Below are 13,330 nucleotides of genomic sequence, written 5' to 3'. Positions count from 1 at the left end.
AACAGGCTGGGGCACATACCTGAACTCCTCATCCAGCAACCACAGACACCTTAATAAAGGAGCAGCAGCCTCGTGTCCGGCCTTTCCCATCCTTTCTGAAACCATGAACGCAACACATCGGACACCAGAACTCAGGGCTTTTAAGTGCCAGGACAACAGCTAATAAAACTTTGGCTACCAGTCCTGAGAAGTTTCACTGTACAAAACCAGAGTCTGGCTTATACAAGCTCTGCTTGCTGCACACGCAGCTCTTCTGCTTCTTTGAATCTGAGCACAGGGGTTCAACTGATGCAAGTGACCAACATGTACTGCAAATTTTATTTTTATTTCCTTATTACAGAAACTAAATTAGCATATGCCTACATCTTGATTAAAACAAATTCACCACTGCAGAAAAAAAGCATTTTATTCTCTAAAGCACACCTGTGAACACAGAACAAATTCTAATGTCAGTACATAAAAGCTTCTTCTTAGTGCACCTCTTCATTGCAGTTCCTCCATTAGTTGTTTGTAAAACTTATTACACCTTAGGTAATTATATATGCTTGCGTTAAGCTTTGCAATTCACTTTTAGGAGTCAGTTAAGAAGCTAAATTAAAAAGGGCCCATTAATTTGCTTTATTTACACTTGCAATGGCTAAATTTTAAATATGCTACAGTCACTCCCAGCACTGGCTCCCAATTCAAAGGATTAGTACACTCCATGATTTCCTTTATCTGCTTTATAGAAGGGATTAAGTTGCCCATACCTACAGCTCCATGGTACCTCAGCTAGCTACATGAAGTACCTTGTCAGAAATAAACTTGCTGACATATTTTAATAAAAAGACAAATTAGAAACTTGAGCTTGAGGAAGAACCAGAAGGTCCTTGGTTTTATGCTGCAGTTGCTGTCAACTGCAGTAATATGGGAGCAGTGCCACAGTCCAGAGCAGTTGTCTGTGCTATCCTTGTAGAGATCTTTCTGTTTGTTTCCCAATTCTTCCTCTCTTTCACTGCCTCTCCCCGCTTACTGTTTTTTTGTTAAATCATAAAGAAACACTCAGGCAAGTTTCTGAACCATAACAACATACTTGCGAGGGGAAAAAATGATGCTGCTACAGGGAGATGTCTTCATGTTAGTCCTTTACTGCGGGAAATGCAGGTTACTAAACCACAGGGCAGCCCTTACCTAAGACTACAGTTATCAGGAGACAGGCAGAGTTGTGTTATCTGAATAAAGATTGATCTCTTCCTCCCAATTTTACGCTCTATGACTGGATGCAGGTCTTGTGGCAACTGAGAAACTGTTGTAGAGATTGAGAAATTTGATGCACATGCAATTATCTGTTCTTACATACTTTCAAAACCAGAATGGAAGGAAGAAGTCTCTGTGAAGCAGGTAGGTCCAAAAGTTTTTTTTTTTTTTCTTACACAATAAGGTAGATTACTCAGCACATTCCAGATTAAAAAAATTACAGTAAACATTCAGTAACTGGAATGCATATAATATACAAGTACCATTACATTTACAAAGCTGTCCAGGACAATTTTTCTTTCTAGAATAAGCATAAAAAAGTTACAAGCTAATTCACAATAACTTTAGATACAATGCTTATTAAAATACATTGATGTTAATCATAAAAATATTTTACTATTTACATGTACATTGTATAAACCTTAACAATAAGAATATGCCCTATTTAGGATGCCTTAAATGAATATTTAGGCAGATTGGCCCATTTTATAGTGCAGTATCCCTGTTTTGGTCTTCACACCATGAAGCTGTATCAGATTCACAGTATCTTAGCTAGTGCTTTGCTAAAAGGCTTGAACTCTCTAATATCTGAGAAACATTCATTACAAAGAGCCGGTTTTGTTTCCGCTTTGTTTCTTGTTAAATCCTACCCCCAATAGTTCAGGGCACTCCGCCTGGCCTTGTGCGATCTGGTTGCACTTCCAGATAAGGCTGTAATTCATCTCATCTGTTATCACGCTGTCTTGCTTGTAGTCTGGATGCTGTGCGATGAACTCCCTCATCCATCGGGCGACTGTCATCAGCTCTCCTGTGGGCAAGATCAAGTCAAATTTCACAGTTTACACATCTAATTTAGCAGTAAAATGTTGTGTGCGTTACATACACAATTAGTGAATAGCCTATATTTTTAGGAAACATGCTCCTATGAGTATTTTTTTGCTATACAATGACTAAACTTCAAGTATACTTCAGCTGACGTATCACTGATAGTCCAAAACTCATTTATCTGGTATGATCTCCAAACTTTCAGCTCTTTTAATGAGACAGAGCAGAGCAAAGTGTCGCACCCAGCTGCTGCAGCAGGTGTTACTGCCTTCTATTCAGGGTCAGGAGGTGACACCCACTACTTGCTGGAGACCTGATTTCTCAACGGGTAGCAGCTGGAGGCCAGCTGGATGCCAGTGCTTAGGGAGCTGAACCTTGCTCCTGCACACAGCATTTGTAAAGAAACCTCCATCAGTACAAGTTTAAGGTAACTCTGGAGGTAAGACATTGCTTGAAGAGCCTAGCTAAACCTTTACTGCTCCCTTATTAGAGAGGAAAGAGCCACAGGCTTCTACTACACTTTTTTTCTTAAGAATATTATTAAAAAACAAAAGGAATCAAGTTAGGGAAAGCAAGGATGAACAAACAAGAAGTAAAAAGCATTCTGTGTGTCATCAGTACTGCTTGAAGATATCCTATGAATGGTTTTGAACAGAGGCATACTAACAGAAATCAGAAAAATTATGAAAAGAACAAGAAAGGGAAGTGTAATATGTAAAGTTATTAGAAATAAAAACATCCTCAGAAAACAAGTCATGTTTTTAAACAAATGAGGACAATGTTATACACTTCTATATAAAAAAGGGGCAGAAGAAAAATATGCAAGGCACATTTGGTGAAGGCACTAAAAACTTGAGAGAAAGCTCTCAAACAAATCAGAAGCAGAGGGCTTGCAAGAAAATCAGCGAGACCAGGAGATGAGCAGAGCATAACAAGAGACGTTCCTGCACTCCCAATGCTGTGAAGCTCATACAACACTGACACCTGGTGGTCACACAGCCCCACCACTCTCCACCGAAAATAAATGACATTGTTTCTAGCTGTATACATCTGTATAAAACTGTATAAACCCTCACCTTGAACTCCTCATGAAGTTCTCAAAAAGAGTATACTAGAATCAGGAAAAAAGCACCACAGACTGACAAACATTTAAGACGACTTCCAAGTGGAGAAAGAAAGGACAAAGAGTATCTCAAGGGTGGAAGAGATTTTGAGAAGCTTGCACTATCATCAACATTGATCAAAAGTGAATAGAAAAACATTATCATCCCACAGTGCAGGAACCAGAAGCCCTATAATGAAGTTACTGGGAAGCACATTTAAACATAAAAAAAATAAAGGAAGTAATTTTTTTCAAAGAGCATATAATAAAATTGTGGCATTTTTTATGACTTTGTGGGAACAAAAATATAGTTGCTTCAAGATGGATCTGACAGAGATCGTGGAAACCACGTTTGTGAGCTGTTATCATGCACCATGCTAACTGTGCTACCTATGCATAAATACAAAAATGCCCACACTGCAGACAGCAAGAGCTGGGAGAGCAAACCAGGACAAGGATAACCTGCTGCAGCTCATCCTAACACTACTTTCTGTACCACTTGGTGGTGGTCAGCAGCTGCTGCTTGCCTAGCACATCTCACGAAGTGTGGTGACAGTCACAGAGCAGCTACACTGACACCAGGCAGGGCAATTCCTAACCATGCTGTGAAAGAAGTGACCAACAAACTATGCCAGGACAAGGTTAAATCCTCAGCAGCTAGGGCACCAGCAGTCAACTCTCACAAGTGCTCTGTGTTCACCGTTTGAGGAAAGTAATGTGACAAGTGGCTGTTCTGTGGACATGTCCCATGCTAGACAGCCAGCAATTCAGGAACATTTGATTTCAGATCAATGGTACACCAGAAAAATCCAGAGCTCATGATTGAGAAATATGGCACAGTAACATGACGCCTAATGCTTCTTATTCCGTGTATTGTTGTTCTTATGAAGCTTTACTTAACAATTATTTCAAGCTTAGAGTTAAGATATACACCCTAGACGATCTGTTCTCACACCTTCTACATCTGTGTAAGTCTAAGAGGTGACTTCTGCAGTGTCCACAGCTTCACATCACAAAGCAGAGGTTCTTTGGAATGGGAACACCTGTGACACAGGGCTGAGCCTGTGCAATTAGCTCTTCACAAACAAAAAGGAAAAAAAAACCTTTAAGACCATTCCTTTTTTTTTTTCCCAGCAGCATTTTTCTTAATAAAAATATTAAAAAAAGAAGTACTTTTGAAGCATTGCTACTTTGAGGGTTGATGTGCCTCAGATGTTTTCTACCTGCCAGTTTATTTCCTCCCTCTCAGTTAAGCCAGGCATCAAATCCCTGGGCTGTGTTATCTGAGGGACAGAAGCCTCCTGCAAACAAGCAGCCTTAGGACAGAACATTTTCAGTGAAAGCAGGAATTAATTACAACTTGTTAGCATTCTGAAGTGCTACTAAAGTATTAAATTACCAGGCAAGGAAGCATCCTGATTTTCATCTCACCTTTAAAAATGTCTTTAGGTAGAAGGCTCTACAGCAATTACCAAGAATTGAAAAGGAATGCAACACTTACATTTAAAACCAATGAATGCGTCATAAATAAAAATCTGTGTCTCGACTTTTAAGACTAAAATTAACTGTCTAGATAAACTTACAGCAAGAAAGGCACCTGAGAGATTTACACATCTGTATAAAGCTGCCACAGACTGCTACGTGCCCAGTTTTGAACAAAAGCATTTAGCCTGCATCTCCTATTCAGCATACTGTTGCATTTTAAGGAGCAGCAGAAAAAGCCATTATACCACCTATCTGGGAAAACACTACAGCAAGAGAAGGGCATAGAAAGGGCCTGGTTTATTTTGACCTGAAGGCGTTTCACTACTTCCAGAAGGGCTCTCTTATTGGGGAGCTAAAGACAAGGCCCTGTGCTCTGGCATATCAGAGCTTAATCCAACTTAATGCAAGCATGTTTAGGAACTGCACCAATTACCTGGCTATCAGACCCAGCCTCATATACCCTTAAAACATTTGAGTTCCAGGAAAAAAGTACTTTATGTACAAATTACTACTACATAGACAGTACACTGGCAAAAGCAGCAGTGCTGAAAAAAGTCTTGGAGATATAATTGCAGCTTCAGGGGTAGTGTAACAATTACTCCTGATTTAAGTCCTAAATAGATCATGAAACATTTATGATCAGAATTAAACAGGACCGAATATAAGCCAGAGAACGCATTCCAGTCCTTTGCTCCCATGATTCAACACCTACCCGGACAGCCACAGTTGCCACCAGTTTTACCAACTGATAATTAGAGAACATCCCAATTATTTTCTAAGTAGAAAAATGCCAGGAAAACAGGTGTCTGAAAGTGTCAAACATACCAGATGCTCTCTTTTTTATTAACTTCAGGTAGTTTAGGATGGTGCATCTTGTGTCCACGTCCACTTCCATGTTTTCAAGGTAAGAATTCAAAATTGGGATCAAACCAGGAAAGACTCCCTCCTGTATAGGAGAACACAGTTAACATGAAACATGGTTGATCAGATTTCTGAGAGGATGGAGAGGAGGGGTGTGTTCCAGGTAGAAGAGGTTATGACCTTCCCATTGATAATTGTATCGATGCTCATTAAGATGTACTCTTCTGTGTCTGTGCCTGTCCCATTCTGCGCAGAGCCACATCCATCCACGACGACATTTCCACCTTTATAAGTGACAAAGGGAAAGGAAGAAGCAGTTAGAAGGCAAGAGATACACTAATCATCAACAACTATGTTGCCAGATCACTGGCTGGGATACCTTTGCAAATATCCTTTCTGAAGTAAAACATTCCCTGCCGGACAGCATCTCTTTTCTGGGCCACCTTCATATTTTCATCCACCTGGAAAAAGAAATATTGCAGAGATTTGTGAAATTTTTGAAAATTAGGATTCTCCAAACCCTCACATTTTGGTCTCATTAACTGAAATATCCCCTATGTTTTTTATTATCTCACCCCAGAAGGCTGAACTCTGGACTTTTTTTTTTTTTATTTATTTCCTGTGCAAAACCATAACGAGATCACATTCTATAAATGTAGGCCTTCAGCAGAGAAGGTAATAGTATAATGTAAGTACATGCCATGCTAAGCTTTTAAGTTGGATTGAAAACAGGCAACGGGTTGCATCCCACCTGAAACTTCTTTGCATATTCAGATGCAACCTAAATGAGTACAGACAAAGAAAATTGCCACTTTCCTAGCCATAGTTTGTTGCTTTTATTAAAAAAAATCAATGAAATCTTTAGAAAAGTTAATGCTGAATTTGAGAAAAAAAACTTTCAGAAACAGAATCCCAGTAACACTGTATGAGAATTATATCTATCCCATATCTGAACATCTGTTAGAACTACCTTATAGCTCTTTATCTAAGTTACATACTTCCCAAGAAGTCTACAAAGTACAAAGCACTGCTCATAAGTTTCCAGACAGATTTTGTCCAAGTTTTTTTTTTAACAGGAATGTTCTTGGAGAATTAACAGCACTTTGCTTTGGGACACTAACTTTACTATGTTGTCTTTAGAAGAAGGTATAAATTTGCTGAATTCTTTGCTCCACCTCTAATGGAAATAAAATCTTAACTCTCGCCTTTCAAAGCTTTGTTTGTTGAAAGCCTGGTTTTGTTCGTGCTGTATTATGAAATTTGTTTACACAACTAGCTAACTGAAATACAACAGTACTCAGACAGAAAAGATCAGCCTCATAAACCTTTATTCTTTTAATTATAAGAGGCGGGTTTACCAATGGTTGTGCAATTTGGTGTTGCATTACCTGCTACATTGCTTGGCAGGCTCAATTTGGTTTCTCCATCAAAAACCCTCTTCATATTTTTCCTGCATCCAAGCTCTTTTTGGGTCATAACTCGTGCTCATTAGTTAAAAGATTTTTGCACTTTTAAGACATCCCACTTAACATAACTGTGAACTATAAGTGCTAATCTACTGTATTAAGTATGAAATCTGAACTCCCCAACATAAGGAAGAGAATTTCTCTTTGTGGTGTTAGTATGATTTCATACAGAAGTAGATCATAACAGTAATCATACCATATATATATATAGTTGTTAACTGGCAACTTCAGTTTTTTTCTCCGTTTTGATTAAAACCATTAGAAAAGCATCAGGACTATTGCTACGCCACAGCCAGCATTGGCAGTGTTTTCTGTTACACAGCCTGTCAAAAACCTTCTGCTGTACAAGATCTTCTTTAAAGTCACCTATAACATTGCAGGTCTATGCCTTTAAAAAGGGATTTTCTGGTCAGGTGCCTCCGGAAGGCGTACAAAGACAGTTTCATTCAAAACAGTTCAGCAATTGTGAGGCCGATATTAAGGAAAAAACAAATTTTGCATGGCTAGTTGCAGTTGTGAACAGAATCCAGAGTATCTGTTTTCAATACTGAGCAACACTGAATGCGTTCAGCTTCTTTCCCTCCCACCCAAACAAAAGCAAAATATAAATAATGTGAGATATAGGCCATAGCCACATTAAAATAAATAACAAAGAAGTTACAGTTTTAGCCTTCACAGATTACTTTCCCCACCCATAAAATGGTGGAAATATCTCCTTTCCCATTCTTCAAGCAGATTTGTGACAATGGGCTTTTATCAACATTTCTGTAGTAGTCTGACATTGTTGGGCACCACAGAAATTCCACCAGCAGCAGCAGGCAGGGCTTCAGGGAAATATTTTGTTCAGCTTTCACTAAATAAGCATGAAGCCTCACAGCAACCAAATAGAAAAAGAACAGTACTGCATGGCTACTGCTCACTGAAATGCAGCAGCAGGTCTGCAGAAAGAGTTTGCAGTTGACATAAAGGCAATGGCTTAATACTTTTGTGAAAAAAAGAATGACAAACTCTCCACAGACCTGTTTTATTTGGCAACTGTGATAACATTTCTTCAGCAAAGCTTATACACTATTTATTCCTTCCTCCCTTTACAGAACTTGCACTAGAACAGATGCCTGAAGTTTAACTTGTTATTTTTGCCCTGGATGCAAGACAACAAGATAAACTTAGGAGGAGAGCTAAAGTACCTGGCCACCAGCACTAGATGGCACAAATGAACATTATTACCGGAAGAATAAATTTAATACAATGCCAAATTTTTAAACATGTAAGTCAAAAGGAATAAGTGAAGAAAGAACAAGGAGGCATGAATTTGTGTAAGCTGCTGGAAAGGTGGATCTTGGTGGGAAAGCAAACATGGAAAAGTCAAGTTTGGCAACCTGAAAAAAATTAATTTTATAATTTATGTTGAAGTACCTTTGGCAAACATATTTTGGCTTTGCATAAGAGGAACAAAGATAAGATGCAGCAAATTTTCTTACTGCTAAAAGCTGAAGGCTAAATTCAGATTATTTCTTCTAAGAACAGGTAAGACATTCTTGCTTCTGATAGCTTAAAAATTTCTGTGAACAGTTTATAAATAACGGCCCATCAGACATTTTTAAGGGAGCCATAAAATGCAAATGGGAGAAAGCTAACTATCTGTCTGTAAAGCCTAACGCCATTAGATAGCAGTATTTTTTAATATAGTGTAGAAGTGAAGTTGATGCCAATTATTGGTCCAGATTTAAACTGATTGAAAGATAGAAATGATTGTTCTGTAAGTGTACAAATATTAAATTCCTAGCTTGCAGAGGATAGCAATCAACTGGGATGCAAATATTTTGCAGTTAGCTCTAGTACATCTGACCTTTCACACCTACCTTGGACAAAGGAATGAGAAAATCCAGTTTGTATGACAGAATCACTCTGGTTAGCAGTACCACAAACACAACGTATGCAGAGTTTTCAAAGTCTGTTAACTGGACCTAGACATGAAAGGATCAGAGACTGAATTACTCCAGTGGGAACATGCTCATAGAATTAGATGGCTATCTGGGAGAGTTTAAAAGTGTGACTCAAGCACTCATGTTGATACTTGTATTCACACACACACACTACTAGCAGAGATGGTGATGTACATGCTGGAATCAAGGCCTTCAAATGCACAACGCAGTGCACACACTTCAACAAGCTCAACCTTTTAATCCAATGCCAAAGCACACTCGTGTTTCAAAAGGCTAATAACTTGCATCTTTGGGCTCTCTGTGTAATTACACATGCAGAACAGCTTTTAAGTTTCTACTTAGGGGATTCAGTTCAGACAACTCTGAAATAGACAGCTATAAAATAAAAGCACTTACAAAACACAAAATAGTGACTGTGGAATTGTTCAGTACCAACAGAAGTACTGGATAAATAAGGTCCCTGGAAACTAAATGGCTCTTTGTTTGCAATAGCTTTAGTACAAGCCTAATTCCTTTCCCCATCACCCCAAATCCATTAGCATGCTTTGCTGTGCTACAGTGGATTCTCCTGTCAGTTACATTCCCACAGTCCGTGTCTGATTAAACACTGCTGTCCAGTTCATTTGCGTCTGGCAATTCAGAGGGGAGAAAACACAGCATAAGTAATAAGGGCCTGATACTTGATGACAGCAGGCCCCATACTCTTCCACTTAGAAGTGAACGTGTTTTTGTGTGTATTGACTCTTTCCTTACCTCCATAGGCCTGAATTCCACTCTCCATCCTATATCCGAATTTGGAGGAGGTGGCTTAAATCTCATTGTCTGCCAGTTTGTAGACTGTATGTTCTGCAAAGCACATGAAAAAAATCTGTCACAGTCTAGATACGCATCAATCTATAAGATCAAAGCAAAATGAACAAACAACTACTGTCTTAGTCGTTTCCCAAGAACAGCTCATCAACTTCACAGAGAAATGCTTCCAAACTGAGTTGCTCAACTTTCTAAAAACTATAATGTAACTACTCATCCAAGAAGCAGATATGCTGTACTTTCTCATGCCATTTTGTTTGAGGATTACATAAAAGATACTAGGATGTGTTGAGATTATACTGGCCTTTCCATAAGAGATCAATTTATCCAAATGTAGAAATACGCAATATTACTATAGCTATTACTTCATAATCATTTTAAGATTATACAGATTTTAATAAATCTATGTAAGACACACACACATGAATAAGAGAAGTCATGCAAAACAGTTTTCAGGAAGTCACAAAAAATGCAATTCCCCATAACAATGGGGATAATTAGTTTGGGCCCTTTGTATTTTGTTGGCTATAAAATATGCTATCATCTTCTTCAAAGTAAATGGTGAAACAAAAATATGTGCTTACAACTACAAAGTCACATGCTAAGCAAGTAGCTTAAGTGAAAAACTCCAGAAAAAATATTCTTAGCTAACAGTCATCCTCCAATTAAGCAGTACTATAAAACATCTCACACACACACACACCTTTACATCTATTAAATTCCTCTAAATCAGATACAACCTCAAAATGATCAGATTCATTTGCATCATCAAGATGTATTTTCTCCTCAAACAAAGTCAGTGGGTCTCGAATGAACAAGTGTGCAATATGCTGTGCCAAAAGGTGGTCAATACCTACAAAATGAAAATTCAGAGAAACATTTCAGACATTGCAAAGCAGGCTCTTGGAAACAACTTGATTTATAAGAACCAAAAATGAAAAATTCCAATTCCGCAATACTATCTTAACCCACCACATCCTGTTAAGGTTTAAATGATTACTTTGGGAAGGAAGGAAATGATTAAAGAGAAAAATGAACAAGATCTCCTTTGGAAGTGGCAACTGGATATTGGCGTGGCTGCCATTCTTTCCGTTTTCTGATGCAACTCTGTGCCATGTTTCCTAATGCAGTTCTGCTCTCTCCACAAAGATAAACATTAGTACACGAAACACTAAGCTTCCTGAATTGGAATTAGGGACAGTTTCTAATTCTATTTATTTATTTTTAATTTCTCAATACCACAATGCACAGATACTTTGAGTAGAATCACTATCAGGGAAGCATGATCAAAACAAAAAGTTAAATGTAAAAATATCCCCACACACTGCAAGCATCATTCTAAACCTGCTCATAATGAAGCAAACACTTACCTTCCTTTATTAGGTGCTCGTAGATATCTTTGTCTATTGTCAAATCAATGTCATTGTATTTCTCACCACATTCAGATAGATAACTGTCTATGGAATCATATCTGGATTTACTGATTCTATAATGGTTGTTCTTCAGTGGCTATATAATTTAAGAATACAATATTTTAACAGCTTGTTAACAATGTTACCTAAGTTTTGCTCACTAATGACACTTATGTGAGAATTATTATCCTGTTTAAAATATCCTACAGCCTCAATTAAAATTATTCAAAGTATGAGTCTTAAACGGAAACATTTTCCTGATGTAACAGAATATTATTACCCCGACTGTCTGGAAAGCATTATTATACCTATTGCAACACATACTGAGGCAGTTTCATTCACACACATTGTTAGAGATATTCTTAAACTGTGTAGCTCAAGAAGTATTTCTAGTATTTTTGTTTGCTTGTTTTTAATTCCCTAAGTGTCCTGGATGGCAATTCCTGAAGTTCTAGCAACTGGCTCTCTTCACGTAGCTCCAGTTTACACTACTAGATTACTCAGCATCACCCACTATTTAACTCAAAGCAATTTTTGCCTTTTGGGCTTAAGCACAAAATGGAAATTTTAAACACAGAAGGACAATTTTTAGCAAGCTGTGGAGGAGTGAAAGTGGAGTTTTACTGGAATTCCGTATCTAACTGAAAACATATTTGCTAACATAAGCTGTACAACCAAGATGACTGTTTGCACCATCTCTCGTGCATTTACCAGAACGACTGCCCCATTCCCTCATTAGGGATTCTGATAACCACAAGGCAGAATTTGATAATAAAGGAAGTTAAAAACTTTTGCCTGGAAAAAAAACAACAGCCAACACACAACAAAAAAAAATAATGGACACCTACTACTTAAATACTTACCTCCAGCCCCCTCTCTTCTCGTGTTCGATCATCTACAGATGCAGAGATTACTCCCCAGCGACAATCAATATCAGACACATAGCCTCTGTAGAACGGAGATGCAGCACTCAATGCCATCTGAAAGAAAACAGCCTGATATGAAAACAAAGGACAAGCCAAGGAACCAAACACACTATCTTAATCCCACAGGGAAGGGAAATTTGCCGGTCCAGAAGTAACTGAAGTACACACTACAGTTTGGCACGTAAACGAAGCCCATACCACAGTCTCTCAATTGTTATCTCCATAAAACGCCTAGACGAAAGGTCAGTATTACTGACACAACAGCTTATGCTTTCCAAATGCACTACCTCTACAGATGAGCATTTAAGGACCAGGAAGTTGATACAGGTAGAAGCAATTGCGTAGGAAAAAAATCAGCAAGGATTGTGCTTGCACACTCCTTTAATCCCTGGAAGTTCACTTGGCAAACATTTTATTTCTGTTTAGCTTATCGGCCAGGCATCTTAGCAACAGAGCTGTTATATACCTCACTGAGAGCAGGAGTTCTTCCTGAACAGGGCAAAACTTTATAACACCCATTTCCACATGTTTACAAAAGGGACAGGCGGTGAATCTATTATATGAGACCAAAGCTAAAATTTTTGAAAATTGTTTAAGGAGCGATTTTAACAAGTTTCCATGAAAGATTCTCCAAAATTTGTTTCTAAAGTAATTCAACTAAAGTCTTGTGCATGTGGGAAGCAGGGTAGAGGTGGAGAAACAGACATCTTCTGCTTTGTGGTATCACACTTTTCTTTAAGGAAGACTGTAACACACAAATACACATGCAATCCAAAGTGATAGCTCAGATACATTAAACATATTTCATCATTAAATAAACCATACTGTTAATGTGACAACATAGTAAGAGACACCAATGCTTTCCCCAGAGTATTAAATTTGTTGCTAGTATTTAAGCTCTTAATTCTGATTTTATTTTTCACACGTAGTGGCTTGCACATAACAAATATCTGATGTGACAGAAGTGCATTACTCACCACAATGGGACAGATTGTGGCTAGCTGATCATAGAGATACCTCGCTTCAGAAATGCTGCAAGCCTGGAATGTCACCTGATAGAGAGAGGAAGGACAGTTGTTGTAACAATTTTTATAATCTACCAGCAGCATTTATGTTACAAGGTTCTTTCCCTACACTTCCCACGTGTACTAAAGCATTTTATACCGCAGCACTTAGGCTGTGACACCAGATACATAAATACTTGCCAGAACCAAAGAAAACTGAGTTAACATTTACAATACACATGGGCTGATAATGTGCA

The 13,330-nt window shown here is 38.2% G+C and overlaps 1 protein-coding gene across 2 annotated transcripts in view; it reads right to left on the bottom strand.

Moving 5' to 3' along the window:
• Nucleotides 1-306: 306 nt before the first annotated feature.
• GCLC (glutamate-cysteine ligase catalytic subunit) overlaps nt 307-13,330 on the bottom strand; it is a 32,016-nt gene continuing 18,992 nt past the window's right edge. For both annotated transcript variants that reach the window (XM_068678394.1, XM_068678395.1), the window contains exons 7-16: nt 13,047-13,121; nt 12,007-12,123; nt 11,102-11,240; nt 10,472-10,584; nt 9,675-9,767; nt 8,838-8,942; nt 5,889-5,970; nt 5,690-5,793; nt 5,474-5,594; nt 307-2,044 (exon numbers count right to left, since the gene is read on the bottom strand). In XM_068678394.1, coding sequence (XP_068534495.1) covers nt 1,839-2,044; nt 5,474-5,594; nt 5,690-5,793; nt 5,889-5,970; nt 8,838-8,942; nt 9,675-9,767; nt 10,472-10,584; nt 11,102-11,240; nt 12,007-12,123; nt 13,047-13,121 — 1,155 coding nt within the window. In that variant the 3' untranslated portion in view covers nt 307-1,838. The remainder of the gene's footprint in view (nt 2,045-5,473; nt 5,595-5,689; nt 5,794-5,888; nt 5,971-8,837; nt 8,943-9,674; nt 9,768-10,471; nt 10,585-11,101; nt 11,241-12,006; nt 12,124-13,046; nt 13,122-13,330) is intronic.

Source organism: Anas acuta, chromosome 3 (genome assembly GCF_963932015.1).
Source record: "Anas acuta chromosome 3, bAnaAcu1.1, whole genome shotgun sequence".
NCBI classification, from domain to species: domain Eukaryota; kingdom Metazoa; phylum Chordata; class Aves; order Anseriformes; family Anatidae; genus Anas; species Anas acuta.
Note: the sequence above shows the minus strand (reverse complement) of the source record. Positions and strands in the feature narration are given on the sequence as shown.